Consider the following 26,248-nt stretch of genomic DNA (forward strand, 5'->3'; position numbering starts at 1 on the left):
TCAGTGAGCAACACTTACTGTGCGTCGAGGGTAACTCTCATTCACTGCCGAAGGTGAATGTCTCGACAGTGAATGCCGTCAGGGGGTGCTGGCCTGGCAGGTGAGCTGGTGCAAGTGAGAAGAAACACCCCATATATGAGGGACAGAAACACAAGCAAGCAAGTAATTAGTGTCAAGCCTTGTATTCGAATAGAAATGAATCATATATGAACACCAGGAGGGCTGGAAAGGTCACATATAGGACAAATGCTCGTCATAAGCTCCTCAGAATATGCTTTTGTGATAGAAAACGGTTGAGACACAGAAAGAAACCTAACTCCACCATGTAAACCCAAGATATCATATCTGATGAAAAGGAAAGCACGAAAGAATTCAACAAAGAGACACCCTTTAGTCGAGGTCCATTTCCTCCTCGACACCTCCGTCCACCAACAGTCTTGTCTTCTTCTTCTGTCTGAGCTGCTCCTCGCCGACCACTCTGCTTGAGATCTTGCTGATATCCAAAGGCTGGCCCTCTTCTCTTTCCCGCAGTTCCTTGCGGATGAGGTGCTCGCCCTCCGCAACAACCCTGCGGTCTGCCTCGCGCTTGCGCTCGCGGGCCACCTTGCCGCCCAGCCTGCGTTTTGTGAACGCACGCTCTCTGCGGGCTCTGATCTCCTCCACTCTCTCCATGGCCTTGATGGTAGCAGCAACCAGGTTTCTGTCGTACTTGACGGGGGTGTTCCGCTTCTTGGCGAACTGAGACAGCACCAGGGACGAGTCGACAATCATTTCCTTTCCGCGGGCGGCACGGTGAGTCTTGGTCCACTTCAGCTTTCGGGGTTGACGCTTCATCTTGAAGTTCGCATGACACTTGCTCCGACCTGGAATCGAATTAGATCTCTTGTCGTGCGTGGGGTGGACGTAGAAATGGGCACTAACAGAATCGGAAAGATTTCGCATCGTTGCGGACGAAGGTGATACCCTTGCTCGGGTATACCGGCCTGTTTGAGGAGTCAGTGTCGGGTCCTGATTTCTGTAATCAGGCAGAAATTACCTGGAGCAAAAATGACAGGTCTCTACCCTCATTGTGATATTATAGGGACCGGTTTATTGCAAAATGTTGTTATCGTGAAAAGGCGGCTGGAAAATCCGTAGAAACTTTTACAAAGCTTCGAAGCGTGGAGGAGACGGCGCTAAACCTAAATAGGCATCGCGGCGGCGTTCCGATTTTTATCTCGACAGCCCTCCGATTTTCTCCAACGTCAGAACTTCGATTGCCATCTAGAATCCATAACTCATCGATATATTGCTTGTGCTGCTCCCTGCTCTGCTACGTCTTGCAGCCTACTTGAGCATGGCTTCGACTTTTGCTATCGGCCTTGGTGTCGCTACAGCGGCCTTTTTGGTAAGGAAGAAGTTCTAGGTATTCCTTTGCGATACATAGTCGGCTCACTGTTTTCTTTCCGTTCTGCAGGGTCGCGCAGGTTTCGTCGCTCTTCGCCGCTACCAGGGAGGTATGAACGCTATGGGAAAGGCATTTTACAAGGGGTAAGTCCCACCCGTCCTGATCATATAGTTAGAACGAGTCGAGGTTTGCTAACAGGTGCTTAGAGGATTTGAGCCACGCATGACCCGTCGTGAAGCAGCCCTGATCCTGGAACTTCCGTTCGTCTACCAATCCGTCTCCTTCCACCATCCAGTTTGACTAACAAAGCTCAGCGAGCGGACTCTGAACAAGGACAAGGTCCGCAAGAAGCACCGCCAACTCATGCTGCTGAACCACCCTGATCGTGGTGGAAGCCCTTATCTTGCAACCAAGATCAACGAAGCCAAGGAGTTTTTGGACAAGCACACCTGATGGTCCGTCTATACCTATAGATCGCTCTCGACAAAATCCAGGACCAATGTCGGTGTGCTAGGATTCTGATCTCGTTTCGAGTATCCGTTCGTCCATTGTACAAAAGATGACTTTTTGTGGGTGCATAGCGTGGCGTTTGGTTGGATTTCGAGGATGGGGTATAATCATACTTATAACCCCGGGGGCTCCTTTTTGGAGATGTATATTTTCACCGCATATATCCTGACGAGATCGCCGCTCCTGATTGTTTTAGTTCTGTGCTTCATAATTGTACTTGACTATGCATATTCGAATCACACCGCATTTGAATCTTATCTGCCCTACCCAGTCACTGAACGGCCTTGGTAATAATGCAGAGAGCGATGCTGTTACTAACGAAGAGTCATGAGTCTCGATCCTTGTCAATGATCGACATTGACAAGGAATGGCTGTGGACTGCTTCACCGAACAAATGACACGCACTCTGCCAAGGAGATTGAAGGATAACAAATACGGCGATACGAAATACGAATACGGTTATCACCGGGAAACAGATGATAATAAACACTAGGTGAACAAAAGGGGAAATTAGGCTATTGACTGGGGACTCCGTACTCTGGTAGATAGTCCCTAGTGATGGTTTTCATTGTAGACTCGTACACAAGCAAGTCGTGCAGAGTGTGTCGACCACGGGATCCGTTTCTGATACTCGATGGATCCTAGATCCTGGATCCTGGAGGATTCATGGCTCATCCAGACATTAGAAACTCGGAAGGAGAAAGCAAATGACCACCGCCACTAGACTAACCCACCAAGGATTCCAGAGCGATGGAAGGCGGAACCCCAAAATCCCTAAATCCCTTGCTCTGGTTTGCGCTCGGATTTCGGTGTTAACGACATCCGTTGCGATGGTCCCGCTTAGTCGATTGTGGTTAGTCGGGGAGGGACAGAGTAAGAGAATAATACTCCGTAAGCATTTTGTTTAGTCTAATTTCTAGTTGAAACTCTGAACCACAGGAAAGGGACTATCTGTTCAGTGTCTCAGACTAGATAGAGTTAGGACTTTAGATTTATTAATCAGTGATAGCAGACATAAAAAGAACAGCGCTCAACCTGTATGGCCAGAAAGCTTCCGCCCAAGTCTTCTGCGACAGCCTGTAAGAATTTAGCTGCACTTTAGTCTCTCTACTAAGCGGACTTGGTCAACCAAAGGCAGCACCGTTTGCTACGTAACTGCAATCTGCAAACCGAACTATGATCCCTCTCTCTTTCTTTCAACGAATTTTATCTTCTTCTCCTTGATGATCTTTGCTTATGGCCTACCTGATACTTAATCAGCAGCCGTTCTAATCTACAGCTGACAAGCGAGAAGGATTTTCTTATTCCCCACCTTTGGTGTACCTAGTATTTGGGCTCGCCACATGCTTGCCTCGGGGCAAAGATTGAGTAAGCCAGTTGACCGTCTTCGATTCATCCTTTCAGAACAGCTTTTGCCGCCTCTACCAGCGATTTCGCGCTGGATGGCGATTGTCATCGACCATCCATAGTCTCTCATTTTGCATACTGGTCGGATTGGGAGCGAATACCAACCTGCTTATCCTCCATATCGGCCTCCGAATCTAGATACCGAAACCCCGCATTGATCAGATCATTTCGAGTCAAACACCTGTTTAACTCAAGTCTGCCGGTGGAGAGTTACTTGCGACAACGGGCGTCAACATACATGCAACTGCGATGGACAGTATAGGGGACGGAACAGAGAGCATGGGCTTCGATATGCCCATGCTGATGAATCAGCAACCTCATTTGTTCGGGTCATATGGCCATGATGGCTCTCCCGTCGCTCCCATGTTTTCCAATCCCACCTTTCACGATGAACCTTCAATCGGAACGGCGGATGATACCAGTGATGCGAAACGCAGAAGGATCGCGAGGGTGAGTGGGGACGCATCTCATGCTCCAAATGTCAAGCTTCCCTTGTTGACTTACTGTCATTGAGGTAGGCCTGCGACATGTGTCGGAAGAAGAAAATCAAATGTGATGGCAAGATGCCCAAATGCTCGCATTGTACCAACTACAAGACGGATTGTGTGTTTACCCAGGTTGAGAAAAAGCGAAATCCTCCTAAAGGGTATGCTTACTTCTCTGCTTCGTGTCTGAATTCCTATGCTGACTTTCGCATCGCGATTAGTGCCAAGTATATCGAGGGTCTTGAAAACCGATTAGGGAGGATGGAGTCTCTACTACGCCTTTCTGGTCTCTTGTCAGAGGACGATGGAGGAAAAACAGACCTTGGAACGCTGGAGAAACGTCTTGCTGACCGGTATCACACAAACGGTTCGAATACTCCGCATAATCCGCATAAGATCAACATCCCCAGCCAGAGTCAGACCGCTACGTCACAGCAAAATAGCTCATCGCACTATTCTACTCCTCGGTTGGAGTCTCAATCAAGCCCACGTACAGCTGCTACGTCCCCGGAATCGCAAAAGGAATCAGAAACGGAGGTTGAAGGCCTGTCAGACATGATGTGTTCCCTCGTAACAAATAATTGCGGGGAAACGCGATACATCGGTAAACATCTCAATAACTTACGTGGTGATAGGGATAAATTACTGACCGTCCTGATCGCAGGTTCTTCGTCAGGTTTCTCGATCTTCTCTCCCAAAGGCATCCAATGGGTTAATGAGAAAACGGGCGACACCTCATTTCAAGATATGATTTCATCAGCCTATGTAGATGATAACAAATGGATGTACTGGAAGCCTGAAATCTTTAGCGATATATTTGCTCGCCGCGTGTTCAAGCCGTTGCCACCGAAGGATGAAGCCATGTCGCTTTTCAAAGACTTCTTCGACAATTTCAACTGCATGTTTCCGCTCTACCACGAGCCGACTTTCATGCACCTGGTCGAACGACAATATTCTCGAGATCCTTACGAAGGTTCTGGCTGGTGGGCCAGCATCAACGTTGTGCTAGCCATCGCTCACAGATTACGAGTCATGAGCAATCTGGTCCCGCAAGAAGAGGACAGGAAAGCCTGGCTGTATTTGAAAAATGCCATGGGAGTACTGACAGAACTAACCATGCGGAATACGGATCTTCTCAGTGTTCAAGCGCTTCTTGGAATGGTAAGTTTAGAATGTGAAGAACGCATCACCGTAGAGTGTGCTGACAGCAATTAGTCTCTCTTTTTACAGGGAACTCCAAACCCCCAACCGTCCTTCTTCTTGGTTGCGGCGGCAATCAGACTTTCTCACAGCATCGGTCTTCATAAAAGAGGCTCTGGCTTCGGTCTGAACCCAGTGGAAGTTGAACAACGAAAGAGAGTCTTTTGGATCGCCTATCTTCTTGACAAAGAGTAGGTAGAACTAAACACAAGTACGTTGCACTTGTGCTAATCTGCCCCATAGCATTTGTCTCCGTTCGGGGCGTCCCCCGGTACAAGATGACGACGACATGAATGTGGAATTACCAAGCGACGATCCACCCGACAACATCGGCAATGTCCCATTATCTGACGGTAGAAGCAAGTTTAACTTGTTCCGATCCATGTGTCGCTTCGCTACTATTGAAAGCAAGGTGTACAAACGGCTATACTCTGCCAAGGCGTCAAAACAGTCTGATGGCGAGCTTCTGAATACTATCGGAGAACTCGACAAGGAACTCGAAGATTGGAAGGACAGTATCCCACTGGATTTTCGACCGGAACACGAAATCAAGGCTTCGCACACACCTCTTATTCTCCATGTCGTTGTCCTACATTTCGCCTATTATAACTGTTTAACGACAATTCACCGTATGTCTGTGCATCACGGTTATTGGACAAGTCGTCTCTCCAATTACGCCATCCAGGGTCTGAATGCCAGGCCCTTGAATCCTAGGGTCTTCTTATCGGCAGTACTCTGTGTGACTGCTGCCAGGGCGTCTATTAACCTAATTAAATACATTCCGCAGGGTGATTTCGCTTGTGTCTGGTGAGTGCATTGTTTCTCCGAAAAGGATATCGCTTCTAAGCTAACAGTACTCAGGTTGATTCTATACTATCCCGTGTCAGCTCTTGTCACACTCTTTGCCAATATTCTCCAGAATCCCAGTGATGCTCGCGCTCGGTCGGATGTCAAGTTGATGAATGTAGTCGTCAATTTCCTGTCGACCTTGGTCTCGGATGAGTCGAACGGCAGCATCAAGCGAATGCTTGGTCTATGTGGAGAATTCGAGAGGATTGCGAAGGTGGTCCTTGATAAAGCTGAGAAGGAGTCATATTCGAAGAAGAAGCGCAAATCCCCCGAGGAACCGGTCAACTTGCAGCAAAGTACCCCCGAAGAGCATCCCGCACCCTCACCCTCGACAACGCAGCCCACTCAGGCGCCGTCAAGAAATGTCCCAATGTCGTCGCCATTGTTCGCTGATAATCCAGGTGATCCCGGCCGTAATACTATGGCCAACGATGCAGGAGGTTTTGCCTCCACTCGTGAAATCCCCGAGGCGACTGGTATCTCAAACAATATCCCCCCCAACATACAGGGTATGCCCGGAATCGGACAGGAGTTCCAGGGCATGCTGAGTCCCGATCCGCTGGAAGGTGTCAGTTTTGCCGATCAAGCACCCTTTTCCGCGACCGCAAATACGCCGTTGTCATCCTTTCAGCAGCCCTTCGTCCCTCAAGATTTGTGGCAGATGCCGATGACCATCGAATGGGACTGGGCAGACATGTCAACAAATTTCCCGGTCTTCGACACCCATGGTCCGCCCCAGGGTGGGCTGTGATGACAGCCTAATAATGATTAAACCAAATAACGAATCGGAACACGGGCGTGAGAGGCTAATTTGGGCTTAGTAGGGCATCGGAGTTAACGGAGTCAAGCCGGGCTTTCTCTACTCGCTCGCTGCGATGCATTTATTTTCTTTTTTTTGACATTCTCGGGCATAAAAGGCGTTTATGGCTTGTGAAGAAACTCGATAACACTCCACTTGCTCATCTTATCCGTTGAACGATGTTCAACTTGTTTATTACGATTTGTACAAAAGAGTAGAATGCCTCTGGTCAAGGCAGAATGGAAGGGTTGACTGTAACATGAAACACATACTCATAAAACCGACGTCTTGCAAATATGCCTTAAACAGATGCATGTGTCTGATTTGAATGACCCGAAAGGTCATAGATAACGTGTAGTGGATTTATTTTCAACAATCATACGTGGATCATACTACTGTAAAATCATCGGTCCAACATGTCCGTTTGATGAGGCTTTCTGGTTGCGACGGATGAGTCAGCAAACCAGCGGAACTGCGAAAAATCCCAGGCCGACGGAAGGTGTCAACGCCCGGCGGCGAACTGCTTCCCCAAGAGCTCCTCTCAAGCCCGAACAAACATCTCTTATCCTCCTTTTTGTCTCATCTAGAGCCTCTATGGCTTCCGCGGACTCTCTTTTCTAACTGAAGTGAGCCTAATTCAATCCTTTGACCCCGCCTTCGGGCTCATCTACCTCGACCATGGCCACCTTACTCAGACGGCCAGGCAATCTTGCTCGATATTCGAGGAGAGCCGCAGAATGCATCAATCGCACACGTCCGCTGTCTGCGCGTGTTCCACAGTCGAGATTATCATCGTTGATCGCGGCCCACCGTGTTAGGACCTATGCTACTGAAACCACCGGGGGTCCGAAGCCCCCGAACGACAAAGGCGGCCAGAACCATGCAGCGACGGGACCGGGGAATGACGGCGGTAAACCTGGAGATGGGAAGACGCCGAAAGAACCCGAGTCCCCTCTTAGTAAGGAGGACCAGGAACAAGTTCATCTATTCGTTGACCACCTGAAGAACAAGGTGCCGCCATCGCAACATCAGATGCTGGATGATATGCGGACACTGTTGCTAAGGGAGGGGTTACCGGCGGAGATGCAGCAGTTCATCAAGAAGCACATTCAATCCGGAAGGCCGGCGTCTCTAATGGATTATGTTAAGTTAACACGATACATGTCGCAGCACATGACCGACTACGCCTACAAACTGAACCAGATCGAGGAGGAACGGAATAAGGGGAAAGCCAAGTCAGAGGGGGGTGCACAGGGCGAGCAACAGAAGCAACAACAACAGCAGCAGGATCAGCAGCAGCAAGAGCAAAAGAAGGGACGAGATCAGGCGAACAAGCAAACACCTCCGAATTTCAGGACCTTCGAGTTCAAGTTCGACCCCGCCTCGTTTCTCATCACCTCGATCATCACCTACTATGTATACCGCAGCTTCTTTCCTGGGGAAAACAGCAAGGAGATCACATGGCAAGAGTTTAGAGCGAACTTCTTCGACAAGGGTCTTGTGGAAAAACTGACGGTTATCAACCATGCCGTAGTCAAGGTGGACTTGCACCGCGACGCGTTGGCTCGGGTGTACCCTGACTCGCCGGCGTTACAGCCAAATTTCCACTATTACTTTGGTATTGGTTCCGTGGATAGCTTTGAGCGGAGGTTGGATGAAGCTCAGCATGAGCTTGGGATTCCAAGCTCCGAGCGGATTCCCGTCGCCTACGTTGACGAGGTACCATGGCTTACCACAATTCTATCCGTTGCTCCTACTCTTTTCCTGATAGGTTCTTTCTTCTGGCTGTCGAGACGTGCCGCCGGCGGTGCAGGTGGCCAGAGCGGAATCTTCGGTATGGGAAGGAGCCGGGCCAAGCGCTTCAATCACGAAACCGATATCAAGATCAAGTTCTCCGACGTTGCGGGTATGGACGAGGCAAAGGTCGAAATCATGGAGTTCGTCAGCTTCCTCAAGACACCTGAAAAGTTCCAGAAACTCGGTGCCAAGATCCCTCGCGGTGCCATCCTCTCAGGTCCTCCTGGTACTGGTAAGACGTTGCTCGCAAAGGCTACTGCCGGTGAATCCGGCGTACCTTTCTTCAGCGTCAGCGGTTCCGAGTTCGTCGAGATGTTCGTTGGTGTCGGTCCTTCCCGTGTCCGTGATCTTTTCGCCAACGCCCGGAAGAATACCCCCTGCATCATTTTCATCGACGAAATCGATGCCATCGGTAAATCCAGAGCCAAGCAGAGCTTCGGTGGAGGTAATGATGAGCGGGAGAGCACCCTGAACCAGATCCTGACTGAGATGGATGGTTTCAACACTACGGAACAAGTTGTCGTTCTCGCTGGTACCAACAGACCCGATGTCCTCGACAAGGCTCTGATGCGGCCTGGACGCTTTGATCGGCACATTGCTATCGACAGACCAACGATGGAAGGCCGGAAACAGATCTTCCGCGTCCACCTGAAGAAGGTTGTGACCAAGGAGGATATGGATTATCTTGAAGGCAGACTCGCTGCTTTAACACCCGGCTTCGCTGGTGCTGACATTGCTAACTGTGTCAATGAGGCAGCTTTGGTTGGTAAGTGTCGAAAGTTTGGTCTGTGGTTGTCCAGCAATGCTAATTTTCCTCGTTAGCGGCTCGTGAGAACGCCGAGTCCATCACCATGAAGCACTTCGAGCAGGCCATCGAGCGTGTCGTCGGGGGTTTGGAAAAGAAGTCACTCGTGCTTTCTCCCGAAGAGAAGCGGACAGTTGCTTACCACGAGGCTGGACACGCCATCTGTGGCTGGTATTTCCGTTGGGCGGATCCTCTTCTCAAAGTCTCGATTATTCCTCGAGGCCAAGGAGCTCTGGGTTACGCACAATATTTGCCAGCGGGTGGTGACACATACTTGATGAACGTAAACCAGCTGATGGATCGCATGGCTATGACTCTGGGAGGCCGTGTCAGCGAAGAGCTGCACTTCGACACTGTCACCAGCGGCGCCAGCGATGATTTCAACAAAGTCACCCGCATGGCAACCGCCATGGTAACCAAGTTCGGCATGTCGCCCAAGCTCAGATACATCTACTACGAGGAGGACCCTCAACAGCAGCTTCACAAGCCCTTCTCCGAGGACACCGCTCGGGAGATCGACAGTGAAGTCCGCCGCATCGTCAATGAGGCATACAACCAATGCCGCGCCCTACTCACTGAGAAAAAGAAAGAAGTTGGCATCGTCGCGGAAGAGCTCCTGGCCAAGGAAGTCCTCAGCCGTGATGACATGGTTAGACTCCTCGGTCCCAGACCCTATCCCGACTCTGGGGAGTTCGCCAAGTACTTTGGTGCCGCCCATGGACAGACCATTGCTCCTCCGGAGCCTACGCCCCCAATTGAAGGTTCTGAGGGTGCTAAACCGCCCTCGTAGGCGACGAACTATAGAAACAGCGGGATATCCATGGTCAGGCGAGGAGGGTGTTACATGTTTCTTTTTGCCAGGATCTGTATTTATTGAATGACTGAAGCATCTCCGCTGTCTTCATATCTTATTCTCCCCGTTGGCTTTCACTTGTATCATAAATATTAGGATTTTGTGATGTCTCTGCATTTCCCTTCCTCTTCACTCATCTCGTTCGCGTTTCAACTTCCGATTTAGACTCATCATGTGTACTCCTGTATATTATGTGACCATCTAGGCCGAAGATGGTGGAGCACCAATTTGACACGCTTAGAACGCTCTACAACGTGGATTCCCCATATTCCTTTGAACTCTGAATGTAGCAGCCTTGTGTTCGCCTGGTAACACACCTGACCAAAACTTGATATAGCGGATCCAATACTCCAACTGGAAGCAGACATCAAAATTTCACTCAAAACTGACAATATATATGTTAACAAATTTCAGTCATCCAGTACCCCGGAAATCCAAAGTAAAGATATATAAATTCACAGAAATCCAGCATCGAAACCCCAACATTCTCCCATCACCGACTTTTCTTGCCCTCCTGCGTCACCTGATCACCAGCGCTTGCCGACTCAGTCTCGGACCGAGGGGCCTTCTTCTTGCTGCCATTGTGCTTGGGCTTGACAGAAAACCGAGGAATGAAGCGTCCCACACGCGCCTGATACTCGCTGTATTCGGGGTACTTGCTTGCACTGATCGATTCGGTCAGCCGGGTGCTTGACTGGAAAATAAGCAGGTAGCCCAAAACACCCAGTCCAGTCCACTGAATGTAGCTGTCGGTGCGGTAGCAGTTCCACAGGTACAGCGTGAGCCAGAACGCTTGCTCGGCGACAAAATTCGGGTGACGGGACAGTGACCAAAGACCGCTAACGACGAAGCCGCGCTCCAGGTCCTCAGGAGTGAATTGGCCTTTGTACTGGTCGGGGATGCGAGCTGTCTTCTGGTACTCCTTCTTTGCGCTTTGGAAGTTCCATTGCTGCTGGTCGGCGAAGTATTCGATAATGAGAAAGAAGAATGCGAGGCGTGAGAATACGAGGTCGGGGAGGCCGAACGGTTCAAACCCAGGGAGGCGCGAGAGGAGAATGAAGTTGTAGGTAGGCGCCGTCACAAGGAGAAGCAGCATTGGCTGAATGAAGCTGATGAAGGTGACGTTGAGCAGGAAGAAAAGGAAGCGGTTATTAATCTGGGACTTCACGATCTCCCAGCGGTAGTCCTCAGAACCAATCTGATAACCTCCCTTGCGCCAGTAGGTGAAGGTCAATCGGACCTAAGCGGAATTAGAGTTGGCAGATACAAAGTCGTCGCGTTAATATAACTTACACTCCAGAGCAAAGTGATGACTGCGATTGTATCCAGGCTCTGATTCTGAATGCCCCACATGCGCGCCCAAGCGACAAAGTGCACATTATACACAGCCGGCAGGATACTCCAAAACCGATCAACTTGCGAATAGTTGCGGTTGATTTCCGCGGACACGACGAAGAGCACCCACAAAACCAAAGTAAACCCGAGCGCCGAGATGAACGGGTTTGTCGAAAGATAAATATCCTTCAGAGCGTCCACATCTTTCGTTGCGGCGGCCACTTGCAGCTGTGCAGGAAGCGTTGTCAACTGCGACAGGAAGGGCAGCACGGTGCGGTTGAATGAGGCACAGTCCACAACAGAGTGAACTTGAGGAAGCGGAATCGCCATTTCGAAGAACTTCAGAGCAGGTGTCGCAGTTTGGATATTGCACACCCGACGGTGATTCTGGGAGTTTTCTTTTCGACCGAGGAGAATCAAAACATCGAGGCAAAACAAAGAGATGCCATCATGACGACGCGGACAAGCGTTTCCATTGGACGGCACCCTTACCGCTTTGGGCGAGGAAGACCGGCGCATGACAGGACTGCCTCAGGCGTCTAGGCTCCCAGGCATACAGGCAGAAATATACCATCTCCGTTTCTGGAAGTTGGTCGCGTCTTTTTCGCGTCTCAAATGTTCCTCTACTCGAGGAAGCAATAATGTCGGGCTCATGACCAGAGTATCAACAAGGGCGAATCAAGCATGGCATAACCGAGACTTTTTTTGAATCGACAGGCTATTTACTATGCCTGTCCCAAGGGTTCTCTGCGTGGCAGAGAAACCTGCCATCGCTAAAGCGGTGGCTCAGCATCTCTCCGGTGGTTCCATGCAAACTGTGAGTGACCGTTGGCTTGAGACGTCACGGGTTATTGAAGTCACATATACTGAGATAGACATAGATATCTATACACGGTAATAAATATGTGAAAAATTATTTATTTGAGTTCAATTTCGGTGACCCCTGGGGCACCTGCTCAGTCACAATGACCAGCGTCCTGGGACATTTGATGGCCCTCGACTTTGAGAGTCAATACAAAAGCTGGCTCTCATGCCCACCGGGCGCACTCTTTGAAGCTCCTGTGCGCGAATATGTGGAAGAAGTATGCAATATCAAGCTCTAGTTTTCAGTCGTCAAGGGCCTGGTCACCGGCATTTCTCAAACCACGGAGCAAGCCTAACTCTGTCTATAGGAGAAGAAACCAATTGCAGAAAACATTATCGAGCAGGCCAGGATGTCGAAGGCTCTATTTATCTGGACTGACTGTGATCGAGAGGGAGAGCACATCGGTACTGAAGTCCGCAAAACAGCCAAAGAGGGAAACCAGCGTATCCTGGTCAAAAGAGCGCGATTCAGCAACACAGAGAGGGCGTAAGTGTATATGGACGATACATAGCTCTTTTCTATCAGCAATGCTCACCTGATCACAGGCATGTTCTACGCGCTGCTCGGGCCCTCATAGATGTGGATGAGAACCAAGCAAATGCAGTTGCTGCCAGAATCGAACTCGATCTTCGAATTGGTGCTGCATTCACCCGACTGCAGAGTCTTCAACTGCAACGCATGTGTGCTGATCTGGCAAATAAACTCATCAGTTACGGTACGTCGCTGGCCTACTTTGAGGTTTCCTGATTCCAGCATCCATCTTAGCTGACTCGATCAACAGGATCATGTCAATTCCCTACACTGGGCTTTGTGGTCGATCGATATCTACGAGTGAAAAATTTCAAGCCGGAAACTTTCTGGGGAATTAAGGTGATGCACGTCCAAGAAAGAAAAAAGGTCAACTTCCTGTGGAGAAGAGTCCATCTTTTCGACAGGGCAGCCGTGACCGTCATGCTGGAAAGGTGTCTGCTAGCAAAGACCGCTAAAGTTACGAAAGTCAACCAAAAACCTACCAGCAAATGGAGACCTCTGCCGTTAACAACGGTGGACTTACAGATGATGGGCAGCAGGTACCTGCGCCTGGACAGTTCGGCGGTCATGAAGGTATGCAGTGTGTACAACGTTCTTAAGCTCTCACCAGAAGGCTTATCATGATTTAGGCCGCAGAATCTCTCTATACCAAAGGTTACATCAGCTATCCTCGTACTGAGACGGATCAATTTGACAAAGGAATTGATTTAAAGAAGTTAATTGAGAAGCAATTCCCCGATACCAACTGGGGTGAATACGCCCGAGGGTGAGTGTTCTTTAAAGCGGACATTCTCTGACATCGCTGACTCTCTCAACTATGAAGTCTCATCAACGGCGCGTTCAAAACTCCTCGTTCTGGGCGCCACAATGACCGCGCGCATCCACCTATCCACCCGGTATGCTGGGTCTCACCAAGTGCACTGAACTCTGACGAGAAGAAAGTCTACGAGTTCGTAGTCCGGCGATTTCTCGCTTGCTGCTCCGATGATGCAAAAGGTCAAAGCACCGAGATTGAGATCCAGTACGGCGACGAGATGTTTCACGCCAACGGACTGATCGTTCTGGAAAAGAACTACCTTGAAGTTTACGTATATGACAAGTGGGAGAGTAGCCAACAACTGCCCAACTTCCGAGTGGGTGAGGTTTTCGTGCCGACTGAAGCCAGCATCTTCGAGGGCAAGACAACGGCCCCCAACTACTTGACCGAACCAGAACTCATCGGGCTCATGGACGCGAACGGAATAGGGACGGACGCTACCATGGCCGAACACATCGCCAAAATCAAGGAGCGCGAGTATGTCGCCCTTCATTCGCGAGGAAGTGGTCGCAACGCTGTGAAGGAATTCATCCCAACTCGCCTAGGTATTGCCTTGGTGGAAGGCTATGACAACGTTGTCGCCAATCTACCGGATAAACCGTCTCTCAGCAAGCCCTTCCTGCGCAAGGAGATGGAGCTCCGTATGCGTGAGATCTGTGCAGGCTCCAAATCGCGACAGGAGGTTGTTCAGGAGAGTCTGGACATGTACCGCGAGGTCTTCATTCATACTCAGAGACGTATCGATATGCTGAAGGCTGCCTGCCGAAAATACCTGATTGAGCAGGCAACCGTGTGAATTTGCTGTTGAGGACTTCTGTTCGTTGGTTTGGGCGTTGTGGCTTGCAGTGCACTGCCTTTTGACTTTACAATTATGATACCCTTGATCGATTAGACTTGCTTTCACCAGAGCGAATCAACATGAATGATCTTACGATCTTACATTTGCAACTATATGAACGAATATGGCTTGTCCCAAACAACCGGATCTCGATCTCAGACAGCAGAAACTAACAAGACAACCCACGCAGAACACCAGCTCCAGGATTCTCCAAACTGAAAGACCAATAATTCTGGTGGCACAAAGAGCAATAAACAAACCACAAAAACACAAAACCAAAATCAAACAATCTACTGAGAGAGCATCAATCCTGACCTATGCCCTTGATTTCAAAAAGTTTCGCCAAGATCTCCTTTCGGATTCTTTTCGGAGGGCAAGGAAACGCTCTTTGATCTCTGCGCGGTTGGAGACTCGTCGGCCCATCTGCTTTTGCTCAGTCCAGCAGAAGTGGGTTCATCCAGCTTTGAAGGAGCTTGGCCTGAAGCCGGACTAGCCCACCTGCTTTTGCTCATTTCAGCATCTAGCTTTGGTGGAGCTTTGGCTGAAGCAGGACCGGCGTGCTGGCTTCCTTCAACTCCTGCACGACTAGGTGTGTTAGGCTGAGTCTTAGCCAGAGGAGGATCTGCCCACCTGCTTTTGCCCATTTCGGTAGAAGCTGGCGCAGCCAGCTTTGGCGCTTGTGCTGAAGCAGGGCTAGCTGACTGATCTTCTTCAGTTCCAGTAGGTGCTTTAGGCTGAGCCTGGGTTGGAGTTGAAGTAGCCCACATGCTTTTGCTCATTTCAGCAGAGGTAGACTCAGTGTTGGGCTTTGAAGGCGACTGAGCCGAAGCCGCCCCAGCTTCTTTGCTCTTCTCGCGCTTTGCGGACGAAGCAGATGTCTCTGTCTTCGAACAAGGTGTCCTTGGGGTGTGCTTCCCAGATGATTTGCCCTTCGCAGAACCCGGTGTCTGATAAGACTGGGTCCCTTCTGATGTCTTCGGTTGCACTTGGGTCGGAGTTGAGGGAGCCCACCTACTCTTGCTCATTTCAGCAGAGGTAGGCTCAATATTGGGCTTTGAAGGCGATTGAGCCGAAGCCTGGCCAAGTCCTTGGCTTTTCCCGCGCCTTGCGGAGGTAGATGTCTCGGGCTCCAAACGGAGGGCTTCTGGGATGTGCTTCTCAGATGATTTGCCCTTCACAAACCTCGTTGTCTGAGGAGACTGGGTTCCGTCTGATGCCTTCGGTTGGACTAAAGCCTCTTCGAGCTGAGTTCCTAATGCAGCAGATTCGTGGCCCTTCTCAACCTCTTGATTATGCTCTGCTCGCGATTGCGCTGTGTCTGCTTTGTCGTGTTTCGCAGCTTCATCACCCCAGCCTGCTACCGGCGATTGCTTTGGACCACTAATTGCTTTGGAAGCTGGATCTGAAGTCCTGGGACTGATCGCCTGAGACTGGGCAGTCGCACGGCGTTGATCGTCGGATGTCTGCACTTGTTCGTTTATTTGATCTTCGCCCTTTGGGGTTCCGGCTTCGTCCTTTGTAGGTTGTGCTGTCCTCTTTGACGATTGGGCCTCGAGTCCTGCGGCTTGAGCTTCGTTCTGTGAAGGCCCTTCATCGACAACGTCGGCCCCGCTCTTATGTGCGCCATGCTCTGCAGCAAGATCCTCATCGTTCGACTCAGAATTTTCGTCAGGACCCGGGCTTCTATCCTGTATAGTCACTAGATCAGCAGCGCTCAAGTCGAATTTGATGCCCAAAGCGGCCATGCATTTTTCTAGATGTCCCCAAATACTCATGTTCATGTTTCTTTGCTGCCACTTGTATTCGTCGAGCTTATGCATGGCTTCGGTCGATATATGCATCCGGGCATTAGTTTCCATGATATTCCTGGTTACTCTGCTGATCTTTTGCTTAATGCCCTCCTCAAGCTCCTTATTCCACTCGAGGGCACGATTGACGGCCTCCTGCAGACTTTTGTATTCCAGATTGTGAGAGTCAAGTTCATTTCTGAAGCATTGTACCTCCTTCGTTGAATCCTCGATTGCCCTTTCAATATCTTCCAATTGTTTGGCAAGTCCAGGGTCCTTGTTCTTCGACTCGCTCGCAGCGTTCTTGACTTCATCCAAAGCTTTCATGAGCCCATGGAGTTGGATTTTCATTCCTTCAGTTTGTTGCTCCAGGCGTGCGGCTATTTCTTTCAAAGCTTCTTTCACTTGTGTTTCGGTGACGGTTAAGTCGAGTTTCGACTGGATTTCTGCATGAGAATCCTTCAGGTTGAACACGGCTTGGTCGAGTTCGTCAAGTTCTTGCTCAATCTGCTTCTTGTCGAGGGGGGTCACTGAAGCCGCACGCTCGAGGGATTGCACACGCTTCTCTAGGCTCTGCACTTGCTCGTGAACGATGGTATCGACACCAGTTTGCGAGTTATTGCCCTCGCGAGAAAGTGATTGCAATGACGTTCGGAGATTCTCAATGTCTGCTTTGAGACCGCCAATAATCTCGTTCAGCTGTTCCTGATCGACAACACCAACAGAAAGGGATTGTTGAACCTTTGCAAGTGCAGACTCGATCTTTTCAATCCTCTTCTTCGTTTCTTCGTCAAGGGCTGAAATAAGATCATCCACTGTTCCGAGAATGCGCTTTTCCATGGCCGATGTTGTTGCTTCCAGGGTGCCCTTGGTGAGGCACTTGTGCTGATACAGATGAAACTCCTCAGTTGGATCTTTAAGCTGCTGATCTCCTTGGCTGTCGCCGTACACGTCTAGCGGTTGCTCTTGTAGGTTTATTCTGTGGTCCACCCGTCTGCTGAGTTGATTCAGCGCCTCCAGGGCACTTTTCACTACTTCGGTGCAAAACCGAAGGTGACCATCAAAGACTTGCGTGGGCGTCATTTTGTTGGATTCCACATCATCTCCTTCCTTGCATTCGGCGGCCATGCAATCGGACTGGAGAATTCCTTGGAATTGGCGCAAGTTCTCTGGAATCTCCGCGATCTTTGCTCTAATGTTGTCGCTGTCATGCGCAATATCGTCTTTGATTCCCAAAGCGACAGCAAAGCGAGCGATACGAATCCAATTCAGGGCCTCTTTCTCGCTTGGAAGGTCTGCCGACATGTCGGATTCCTGGACCGATGTAGCATTCGTATCATGCTTGCGGCTGCCTTGGGTGAATCCCTTCCAGAGTACGAGAATGATAGCAATCAGTACAAGGGCCGTAAAGAAGACAGTCCAGTACAAATCGGCAGAATTCTGATCAAGAGGAATGTCAAAAGTCCTTCCGAAGAGCGTGTGATGTATCGTGGTAAGTGGAAGGGGTTGATCGCTGCAAGAAGTACCAATATTTGTTGGACAAGTGGTCGTCAAATTCTGTTTCTGAACATACTGATCCATAACGTTCTTCAGTACGTCACCAAGCTCCATTGAAGCATTCTGCGCTGGGCTTTCACATGGGCTTTCGCATGGGCTTTCACATTTTGCGGCTTCGGGAAACACGAGAGGATGCCAATACCTGAGAGTGTAGATGGTGCTGGACACCTGAACGGAGCCCACCAATCGCTCAAGGAACGTGTGCTGAGGATCAACGACAGTAAAGGGGACATGCCAGTAGATTCCAGCGAGGTTGGTGGCTAGAGAACTGAGCACGAATATCGTGGCCTCCATCCTCAGCCAGGAGGAAGAAGTATGAACTGAGAAGGCAATCTGAAACTCGAGTATCCTTTCGAGTCTGAAGTAATACTTGCAATGTTAAGAAGAGAATAGGAGCGAGGAAAACCAAAGAGGGAAACCGGTTCAAGACCTCGTAGCCCCTTGGGTAGCATGTAGGATATATAACCCCGGACGGGTCTTCCTTGTGGATGAGAATATACAGTGGCAAGAACGAACGTTCTTTGACAGATAAGGCTCTGGGACGATGCCATGTTTGCAAACGAGTTGAGTCAAAGAAACGATGACTTCGAAGATGAACTGAGTCTAGCACGTCCTGCTTCGGTTGTGTCCAGCCACGAAAGACGATGAAACTTCGAAAGACGGAGTGCTGTCGAAGGAGGCAAAGCAGTTGGCGAAGCAGTTCGAATAAGGACAGGGGGAGAAGGCAGTTTGTGGTTGAGCCTAAAATAGTAGAGATGATAGAAACGGAAGAAAGAGAAATACTGAAAAGAAGAGATGGTTCAGTGTCTTTGAGATCGCAAAGAACTTGCTTTGTTATGGATGCTTTCTTTGTCCTGATGGGCTTTGAGCAACAACAACAACAACAACCGTCAATACATTCAGATCCAAGCCAAAGTAATACCTACATTTCCCGTTCTAGAGAAAATTTAGAATCAATACCTTTGACATTCTCGCTCATGGATAAATCCATATATTGTTTCAGAAGTTTAACCTTGACACTCAACATCTGAAGGATATCTAGCTAGGTCCATCAGACACAAAATACGATCCAGCTCGGTTAATTTGAGTACTCCCATGATGAATCATAATCAATGCAGACAAACAAGTCCTTGCTCCATGCATTTCTGATCTCCTTTCCAAAAGGCAATTTAGTGCAAGGAGGGATTGGGGGACTAGCGAGCCCCATCGTGGTCTTGCTTGTGCACATCGTGGATCCTGTTTCTGAACGGACATCTGCGCTTTCTGGGCCCAGACTCGCTTCTCACAGGTCGCTGACCATTGTTGTCTGCCATGCGTTTTGCGACTCTCTCACGCCGGATTCTTCGGCCTTCTTCGATTTCCTCTGGAGTGGGTGTAGGGTATCCAGACGCTGTTGCCCACAGGGCCATTCTCGAGATTGGCTCCTCGCCTTCTGCTCGTGGTTTTTCGCTCACAATAAGGCTTGCAGGTTCGTTTCCGTCCATGTTGTCTTCCATGGCCTCATATGCAGTCTCCGTACCGCACGCCTGAGTGGTCGGTACTTCCTCTGGAAGGGCCATGATGCGCTTGACCGGGGTCTGTATATTACCATTCCTTTCGGCATCGGTACTGACTCGAGCGAGAAAGTTGCTCATTTGCTGTCTCCAGTGTTGAAGCTCAAATTGGAAATCCTTGCACTCAGCTTCAATGGCTTCGGGATCTGGAAAGCTTCGACGTGCACGTTCCAATTTGTGCGCAAAATTCTTCACTTCCAGGACATAGTGGTCAGATTCGTTGTGGAATTGTGTCTCAAGAGCATCGCGCAGTTCCCTGACTTCAGCATCAAGGAAGGTGGGTAGTTCAGCGCAAACCCGCTCGTGCTCAATCGCTATCTGCTTCATGATGCTGTCTATTTGGCCGTTCAGMATTGAAACAGCGGAGCTCATCCTTTTCAACAGAAACATTTTCCGGGAACGGACTTCGCTGATGAAATCTAGAATCTCAATGTTCGCTACTTGGAGGCAGTGCCTGCGAGAATACCAAGTGAATATGGATGTTACTGCTGGTATCATCAACAGAACAACCATAACGAAAAGCAAAACTTGCCGGTTGATAAGTAGTGCTTCACGATACAGAGTCCCAAAAGTCGGCCCGTTGGCAAGATGGCCTGACGTGAAGACAGCATCCTGACTGGGCTGAGCGCGCCACAGTGAGCCCAGCTCACTCAAGCCCGGGTCAAACAATGTGTGGTTCCTGTGGTGGAGATTATCGGTGCCTAGGCACGCGATACCGGACTCAGGCCMGGGCGTGGAAACGGAGGATGGCTTTATGTACGATGCGTGTGCACGCCATTGATCAAGCTTTTTCATGATACCGTCAATCTTGAAAGCAGACATTCCTCCGAGAACTCTCAAAATATAGATATTGGCGCAAGCCAGGTGTGCTGAGATTGATTGGAGGGCTGATATGCACATAGGGCTGATGAAAGTGACCACGACAATTGCAACGGACAGAATAGACATCTTGCAAAGGCAGTTGGACGACAGTTAAGCTGAGAAGGAGGATAAGGGGGAAAAATTGCGCGAGAATAAAATCGGTAAGGGGAGAGCAAGCCTTCTTGTCTCTGATCCAGTCAAGACGAACTGAGGAAGAGGGGAAGATAAATATCCAGATGCTCAACGATTATCAATGGGTAATGGTCACCTCTGCGACAAAGAGTTGAATGGCCCAATATTTGAAGCAGTCATTCCGCGTACATGTCTCACCTGACTCAAAGCATGGTAGCAGATGTGCTTGACAAGGATACAAGAATAAAACACACAAATCGGCTGTTGACCTGCTGCTTTGTTTCAGGTTAATCACACAAGTTTTATGGCCGAAGCCAGAAACCTTCCGAGCCAAACGCCGGTGGATAATTATGTCTAGAAATCTCAAAGCGGAATTCAGGTACATGCGCCATCCACTGCAACAGAAAACGAGGTATCTAAAGAGTTTTTCTTTATGTTTGCAGACGGGCTGATGTATGGTCACCTTGTTGGAACAATATATACAGAGCGTTAAGAACATAAACTGGTAAACAGTAAGCAGTACTGAGGTTAGGGATCAACTGAGAAGTTCCACTAGAGAGATCTTCAAGACAAGCGCTTGCTAAGCACTGCACCGTAATAAATCGTAGCAGCAAGGCTGACCATGTTGATCAGACTTGACAGACCATGGAGTCTGCCGAATTTCTTGTTCAGCGCCATCATCTCCTTTGAGTGGGGTGCAGGGTCGTAGCTCTTCTTGCCATCACGAGTTTCTACAGAAATTTAGCAGCCAGTAAGTACGATGGGATAGCAAGGCCCGCAAGCATACCCTGATGCTTCCTCTCGTTCATCGTCCTGACAGTGAGTGGGCGCAGGATGACCTGATTGATCAGCCCACTCACCGCAGCAGTTGCGAGAGGCAGGAGTGTCCCAAATCGATTCTCAGGAGCGAGTAGTCCGGAAATGCCATTGAGCTGACCACCTTTGCTGGAAGTCAAGGCGACAACTACGGGAAGTGCGGACTGCAGCGTGAAGTACACGGGGAATATCGAAGTCTGCAATGTTGAGAACTGAGGGCGAGGAAGCACTCGGAAAGCAATGACGCCCCCAATAAATGTCTGTTGCGCCTTAATGTTAACAGCGTAGAGAATATCTAACCTGGCAGAATGAGGTTCACCTGGAACACTTGCACACCCAATAGGGTACCGTAGCTTGCGGCAGAAGTCAGCGACATGTTCACATCCTGATGACTTGGCATTCTGTACCTGAGCAGATGGTAGGGACGAGGATCAGTCATATTGGCTGTCCAACAATTAATGATACACTTTATATCCGTCAAGGGACGAGCTGGGATCTTTTGATGCAGAGAAGAACGATGGGACGGGGTCAGAAGGTTGTCGGAGGGTGGAGAGCTACGGAATGTCGGATCATATTTCGACGCACTCCTTCCGTGAAAAGATAATTGTTGCAACGGCTTTCATTAGATTTAGGGTATTTACACGCACTATGTACGATATCGACGCACCTTTCCAGTAATGATGTCATGTGCCGTCGCGTTCTGCCTAACGCCTAATCGGGAAATATCGCGCGTCTGCCTGGAGTGTCGTGTTTTGTCTATCCATCAATGACCAACCCTTATATGGCCCTCTATTCCATCATCTCCTGGCTCAATTTCTCTCCTAGAGCATCTTGAGATCATGGCGGAAAAGGAAGCAACGGTCTATATCGTGGATGTAGGGAGATCCATGGGGGAGAAGCGCAATGGCCGATCAGTGACGGATCTTGAATGGGCCATGCAATATGTTTGGGATCGCATCACAGCAACTGTGAGGATATTATTAAGCATGAGATGTCACGAACTCGCTGCTAATTGTTGGTAATTAGGTAGCCACAGGTCGCAAAACAGCCACAATCGGTGTTATTGGACTCAAGACAGACGGTGAGACACCAATAGGTCATCAAGTTCCGTCTCTGTTCTGTACTAACGTAGGAGAACAGGAACCTCCAACGAGCTTGATGATGACCCCCATTTTAAACACATATCAGTGCTTTCTGAAATTCAGCAGTACGTCTTTTCGATACACAGGCTTCATATACTCCTCGTCTAATGTACCAGATTTCTTATGCCAGATATCCGAAGATTGGATGCATTAATCAAGCCGAGCAAGACTGATAAGGGAGATGGTAAACAACCTTCTCATATTTTTGTTACCCAAGATATGGGAAAGTATCCTAACTCTTTCAAGCTGTTTCCGCCATCATTTTGGCTATCCAAATGATCGTCACACATTGCAAAAAATTGAAGTATAAACGGAGAATTGTGCTGGTCACAAACGGTCTTGGATGGATGAGCAATGAGGACCTCGACCAAATAACGAAGAAAATCAAGGAAGACAACATCGAGTTGGTTGTTTTGTCAGTAATACCGGTAGAGGGCACGGAGGCAATGTGCTAACTATACCCAGAGGCACTGACTTTGACGACCCTGAGTATGGCTTCAAAGAGGAGGGAAAGGATCCGCAGAAGGTAAAGACTCATCATGCTACCAGGAATGATCTTTCTGACAGAGAATCATAGGCCGGAAATGAGGCTCTTCTCCGCGGACTGGTTGAAGATTGTGACGGCGCATATGGAACGCTGGAACAAGCCATTTCAGAGATGGACATTCCACGGGTCAAGAAGGTTAGAACGGTAGCGACTTTCAAAGGATTCCTACAACTAGGTAACCCAGAGGAGTATGACACTGCTCTTCGAATTCCGGTCGAACGGTACTATCGGACATATGTGGCAAAGCCTCCAAGCGCAAGTAGCTTTGTGCTACGCTCAGACGTGGGAGCTGAAGAAGAACAAGGCGAATCGTCTGAAGCACCTAAGTCCCCCCCGGAGGGTGGCTCTCTCACAAGCGTCAGGAACCTGAGAACATACGAGGTCCATGATGAGAATGCTCCTGGCGGTAAAATGGACGTGGAGCGGGAGGAACTGGCCAAGGGGTACGAATACGGACGGACGGCAGTACATATCAGCGAGACAGACGAGAACATCACAACCCTCGAAACGTACGCAGCATTGGAACTGGTTGGGTTCATACAAACTGACAAAGTGAGTTTAACTCCTCTGGTTTGCACGTGGGAAACAGGAACTTATGGTCTATCCTAGTATGATCGCTATATGCACATGTCGACAACCAACGTTATTATCGGGCAACGTGGCAATGATAAAGCCTCGCTGGCACTCTCGTCCTTCATTCATGCTCTCTTTGAACTGGAGTGCTACGCGGTTGCTCGCTTGGTGGTCAAAGAGAACAAGCCTCCTGTCATGGTGTTGCTTGCCCCTTCAATTGAACCTGACTATGAGTGCCTCCTCGAGGTCCAGCTACCATTCGCCGAAGATGTCCGAACGTATCGTTTCCCTCCTCTGGACAAGGTGATCACTGTCTCTGGCAAAGTAGTAACCGAGCATCGAAACCTGCCGAACAAGGATTTGCTTGATGCAATGAGTGAATATGTGGATAGCATGGACCTTGTTGATACCGACGAAGACGGGTGAGTCCATCGATTAGTACCAGTCTGTGCTCTCCCGCTAATATGCCACCAGAAATCCGGTAGAGGAGCTTCCCATCGACGACTCATATTCGCCGGTATTGCATCGCATTGATTCTGCGATCCGTTACCGTGCTATACACCCCAATGATCCAGTGCCTCCGCCCTCGAAGAATCTAACAAAGCTTTCTCAGCCGCCACAAGACCTGGTAGAGAAATCAAAACATTATCTACAAAAGCTTATCGCGGCCGCCGATGTCAAAAAAGGTTCGCTCCAATCAGTTTCCCTCGGCAGGCGTGACCACTTGCTGACCAGTTTCTAGTACCGCCCAAAGTTAAAGGACGCAAGCGTGTTCGTGAAAGCGAGAAACCGCTGTCGGGTCTCGACGTTGATGCCTTACTCCACCAAGAGAAACGCGCCAGAATCTCTCCTACCAATGCGATCCCCGAGTTCAAACAGACTCTGACACAGGCAGAAACGATCGAGACGATCAAAGATGCCGTGGAGCAGATGACGTCAATCATTGAGGATCAGATCAAGAATAGTCTTGCTGATGCGAACTATGACAGGGTCACCGAGGAGATAGGAGTAATGCGGGATGAGCTTATTTCGTTCGAGGAGCCAGCGTTGTACAATGACTTCCTAAGGCAGCTGAAAGACAAGTTGTTAAAGGAGGAACTAGGTGGGGATCGGCGAGAACTTTGGTGGCTACTTCGACGCAGTAAGCTGGGGCTGATTACCCAGCGTGAATCTGATCAATCAGATGTGACTGAGGAACAGGCGAAGGAGGTGAGTCTTCGATATGATTGAGTTCCGGAAGCATATACTGACGTTCTACAACAACTAGTTCTTGTCGGCCCAATCCGACAAATCTTGATGCAGGATGTATTAGCTAGCAATGACGGGAAAGAATGACAATAGATACCAATTTGACGAGCTTTCAGACGGTGCCGCCAGAGTAGATTAAAGATAGTACAAAGTGATAGCCCGCTCAACTGCCGAAAATAACATGCATGTCGCTCCTCTAAATGGCTCAGAAATAGTAAATAAGAACTGTGTAGAAGCGGAAGTGCCCGTGAGACGCCAGACTAGGATATTTTGCCGACCCTCTTTTTGCCGATTTCGATCTTCTTTTGTAACCTGTAGGCGACAGACATTAGAATGGGTTATTAAAGCTGAAACAAGGATTGATACATACCTGTCCGTATCTTCATCCGTGAGCTTCAGAAGTTCATTCTGAATCTCCAGCTCAGCATTGATAGCAATCCCCAGTTCCTTCTGGCGTTGTACAATCTTCCTCAACTCCTCGATACTCATATCTTGATCCTCCATCGTCTGCTTCTGCAACTGTAGAACACCCTGGTTATCCAGCTCGCGAGTCCGCTCCGTCTCCTTGCCCAGCACCCTCCCCGAACGAGCAGGCTTCCGGCTCGCAGACCCAACCAACGCCTCCTTGTCTTGTATTGACGCAACTGCATTGTCAATCCTACTCTTAGCAGCCATTGCGTTCAACAAATCCTCCAACCCATTCTTCTCCTTCCTCGCATTGACCAGCAAGTCTTTCCTCCGTCGAATCTCCCCTTCGCCCAGCGCATTCCCGCTCCCCCACGCACCCCCCTTCCCGGACGAAACGGACCTCGCATCCGCATTCGCATCCCCGAGATTCTTCAGCCCGTCCTCCAGCGCCCCGATCAGACTTCCAGCCCGTACAAGGCTGCTCTTCGCCCGCGCAGAACTCTCATGCTGCTTCTGCGGCGTCGTCTCTTGGTCCCGTCTTGTGAGATGGAGCCGCGCATCATGCAGATGCGCCTTCATGTCGCGGTAGCAGTCAAGCCACAGCGTCGGGTCCGTAATTGCGCTCTGGGTGCCCACCGCGCCGGGCTCTGTGATGGCCGCATGCAGCTTGGCGGAGGTTGTCGCGTTGCCGTTGCCGACGGCGGAACTGGGGAGGTTCAGGAACGCGCGCCAGGCGCTGCAGTTGCGCCATCGGGGGTCGTCTGCTTCGTTGATGGCGCGGAGGTATGATTCGAGGCCCTGCCGGCGTTCTTCTCTGAGGGTTGGGTTTGAGACGGTGTTGGAGAACCAGTGTTTGCCGGGTAGGGGGGCTGGTGGCGGGGCGTTGGTTTGATTCAGCAGGGAGGTGTGGAAGGCGACAAAGTCGGAGTAGCGCTTGGAGATGGTGAAGGAGCGCAGGGGGAGGCGGAGGGTGATATTGTAGATTGTGTAGGGGGGTGAGGTGTGTGAGGTGGTAGCGGTTGGGATGGAGATTTCGACGTTTGGAGCCATGGCTTCGGTTTTTCCGGAGATGGAGGTAATTAGTTATGTACCTGTCTTCATCTATGCACCTCCCTTCATCAGCGCGAGAGTACAAAATAATCCTCT

The 26,248-nt window shown here is 49.7% G+C and overlaps 11 protein-coding genes across 11 annotated transcripts; 5 read left to right on the forward strand and 6 right to left on the reverse strand.

Moving 5' to 3' along the window:
- Positions 1–390: 390 nt before the first annotated feature.
- Asppvi_001365 (ribosomal eL24 family protein) lies at positions 391–1,068 on the reverse strand (the record flags this gene model as incomplete). The annotated part of the gene is made up of 3 exons (XM_043297662.1): positions 391–863; positions 922–983; positions 1,037–1,068. The coding sequence occupies 3 exons, from the start codon at positions 1,066–1,068 to the stop codon at positions 391–393; spliced, it is 567 nt and encodes a 188-aa protein (XP_043153597.1).
- Positions 1,069–1,336: 268 nt separating this feature from the next.
- On the forward strand, positions 1,337–1,840 carry pam18 (putative mitochondrial DnaJ chaperone (Tim14); the record flags this gene model as incomplete). The annotated part of the gene is made up of 4 exons (XM_043297663.1): positions 1,337–1,387; positions 1,457–1,530; positions 1,594–1,647; positions 1,702–1,840. The coding sequence occupies 4 exons, from the start codon at positions 1,337–1,339 to the stop codon at positions 1,838–1,840; spliced, it is 318 nt and encodes a 105-aa protein (XP_043153598.1).
- Positions 1,841–3,553: 1,713 nt separating this feature from the next.
- Positions 3,554–6,589, forward strand: atrR (transcription factor atrR; the record flags this gene model as incomplete). The annotated part of the gene is made up of 6 exons (XM_043297664.1): positions 3,554–3,754; positions 3,823–3,950; positions 4,011–4,950; positions 5,020–5,180; positions 5,233–5,796; positions 5,851–6,589. 6 exons carry the CDS (start codon positions 3,554–3,556, stop codon positions 6,587–6,589), a joined length of 2,733 nt encoding a protein of 910 aa, XP_043153599.1.
- Positions 6,590–7,315: 726 nt separating this feature from the next.
- Asppvi_001368 (ATP-dependent metallopeptidase FtsH/Yme1/Tma family protein) lies at positions 7,316–10,029 on the forward strand (the record flags this gene model as incomplete). Its single annotated transcript, XM_043297665.1, has 2 exons — positions 7,316–9,200; positions 9,257–10,029. The coding sequence occupies 2 exons, from the start codon at positions 7,316–7,318 to the stop codon at positions 10,027–10,029; spliced, it is 2,658 nt and encodes an 885-aa protein (XP_043153600.1).
- Positions 10,030–10,585: 556 nt separating this feature from the next.
- Positions 10,586–11,946, reverse strand: Asppvi_001369 (DUF1295 domain protein; the record flags this gene model as incomplete). The annotated part of the gene is made up of 2 exons (XM_043297666.1): positions 10,586–11,332; positions 11,386–11,946. 2 exons carry the CDS (start codon positions 11,944–11,946, stop codon positions 10,586–10,588), a joined length of 1,308 nt encoding a protein of 435 aa, XP_043153601.1.
- A 446-nt stretch (positions 11,947–12,392) lies between these two features.
- On the forward strand, positions 12,393–14,436 carry Asppvi_001370 (DNA topoisomerase 3; the record flags this gene model as incomplete). Its single annotated transcript, XM_043297667.1, has 6 exons — positions 12,393–12,509; positions 12,600–12,778; positions 12,838–13,007; positions 13,074–13,396; positions 13,453–13,589; positions 13,647–14,436. The coding sequence occupies 6 exons, from the start codon at positions 12,393–12,395 to the stop codon at positions 14,434–14,436; spliced, it is 1,716 nt and encodes a 571-aa protein (XP_043153602.1).
- Positions 14,437–14,807: 371 nt separating this feature from the next.
- Positions 14,808–18,116, reverse strand: Asppvi_001371 (uncharacterized protein; the record flags this gene model as incomplete). The annotated part of the gene is made up of 1 exon (XM_043297668.1): positions 14,808–18,116. The coding sequence occupies one exon, from the start codon at positions 18,114–18,116 to the stop codon at positions 14,808–14,810; it is 3,309 nt and encodes a 1,102-aa protein (XP_043153603.1).
- An 899-nt stretch (positions 18,117–19,015) lies between these two features.
- Asppvi_001372 (uncharacterized protein) lies at positions 19,016–20,323 on the reverse strand (the record flags this gene model as incomplete). The annotated part of the gene is made up of 1 exon (XM_043297669.1): positions 19,016–20,323. One exon carries the CDS (start codon positions 20,321–20,323, stop codon positions 19,016–19,018), a length of 1,308 nt encoding a protein of 435 aa, XP_043153604.1.
- A 609-nt stretch (positions 20,324–20,932) lies between these two features.
- On the reverse strand, positions 20,933–21,623 carry Asppvi_001373 (DUF4149 domain-containing protein; the record flags this gene model as incomplete). The annotated part of the gene is made up of 3 exons (XM_043297670.1): positions 20,933–21,099; positions 21,156–21,444; positions 21,504–21,623. The coding sequence occupies 3 exons, from the start codon at positions 21,621–21,623 to the stop codon at positions 20,933–20,935; spliced, it is 576 nt and encodes a 191-aa protein (XP_043153605.1).
- A 400-nt stretch (positions 21,624–22,023) lies between these two features.
- Positions 22,024–24,743, forward strand: Asppvi_001374 (ATP-dependent DNA helicase 2 subunit KU80; the record flags this gene model as incomplete). Its single annotated transcript, XM_043297671.1, has 11 exons — positions 22,024–22,152; positions 22,211–22,265; positions 22,325–22,391; positions 22,443–22,510; positions 22,573–22,741; positions 22,792–22,852; positions 22,904–23,425; positions 23,483–23,868; positions 23,921–24,132; positions 24,189–24,655; positions 24,714–24,743. 11 exons carry the CDS (start codon positions 22,024–22,026, stop codon positions 24,741–24,743), a joined length of 2,166 nt encoding a protein of 721 aa, XP_043153606.1.
- A 211-nt stretch (positions 24,744–24,954) lies between these two features.
- On the reverse strand, positions 24,955–26,152 carry Asppvi_001375 (Qc-SNARE protein; the record flags this gene model as incomplete). Its single annotated transcript, XM_043297672.1, has 2 exons — positions 24,955–25,006; positions 25,065–26,152. 2 exons carry the CDS (start codon positions 26,150–26,152, stop codon positions 24,955–24,957), a joined length of 1,140 nt encoding a protein of 379 aa, XP_043153607.1.
- Positions 26,153–26,248: the final 96 nt, after the last annotated feature.

Source organism: Aspergillus pseudoviridinutans, assembly GCF_018340605.1.
Source record: "Aspergillus pseudoviridinutans IFM 55266 DNA, scaffold_1, whole genome shotgun sequence".
NCBI classification, from domain to species: Eukaryota; Fungi; Ascomycota; class Eurotiomycetes; order Eurotiales; family Aspergillaceae; genus Aspergillus; species Aspergillus pseudoviridinutans.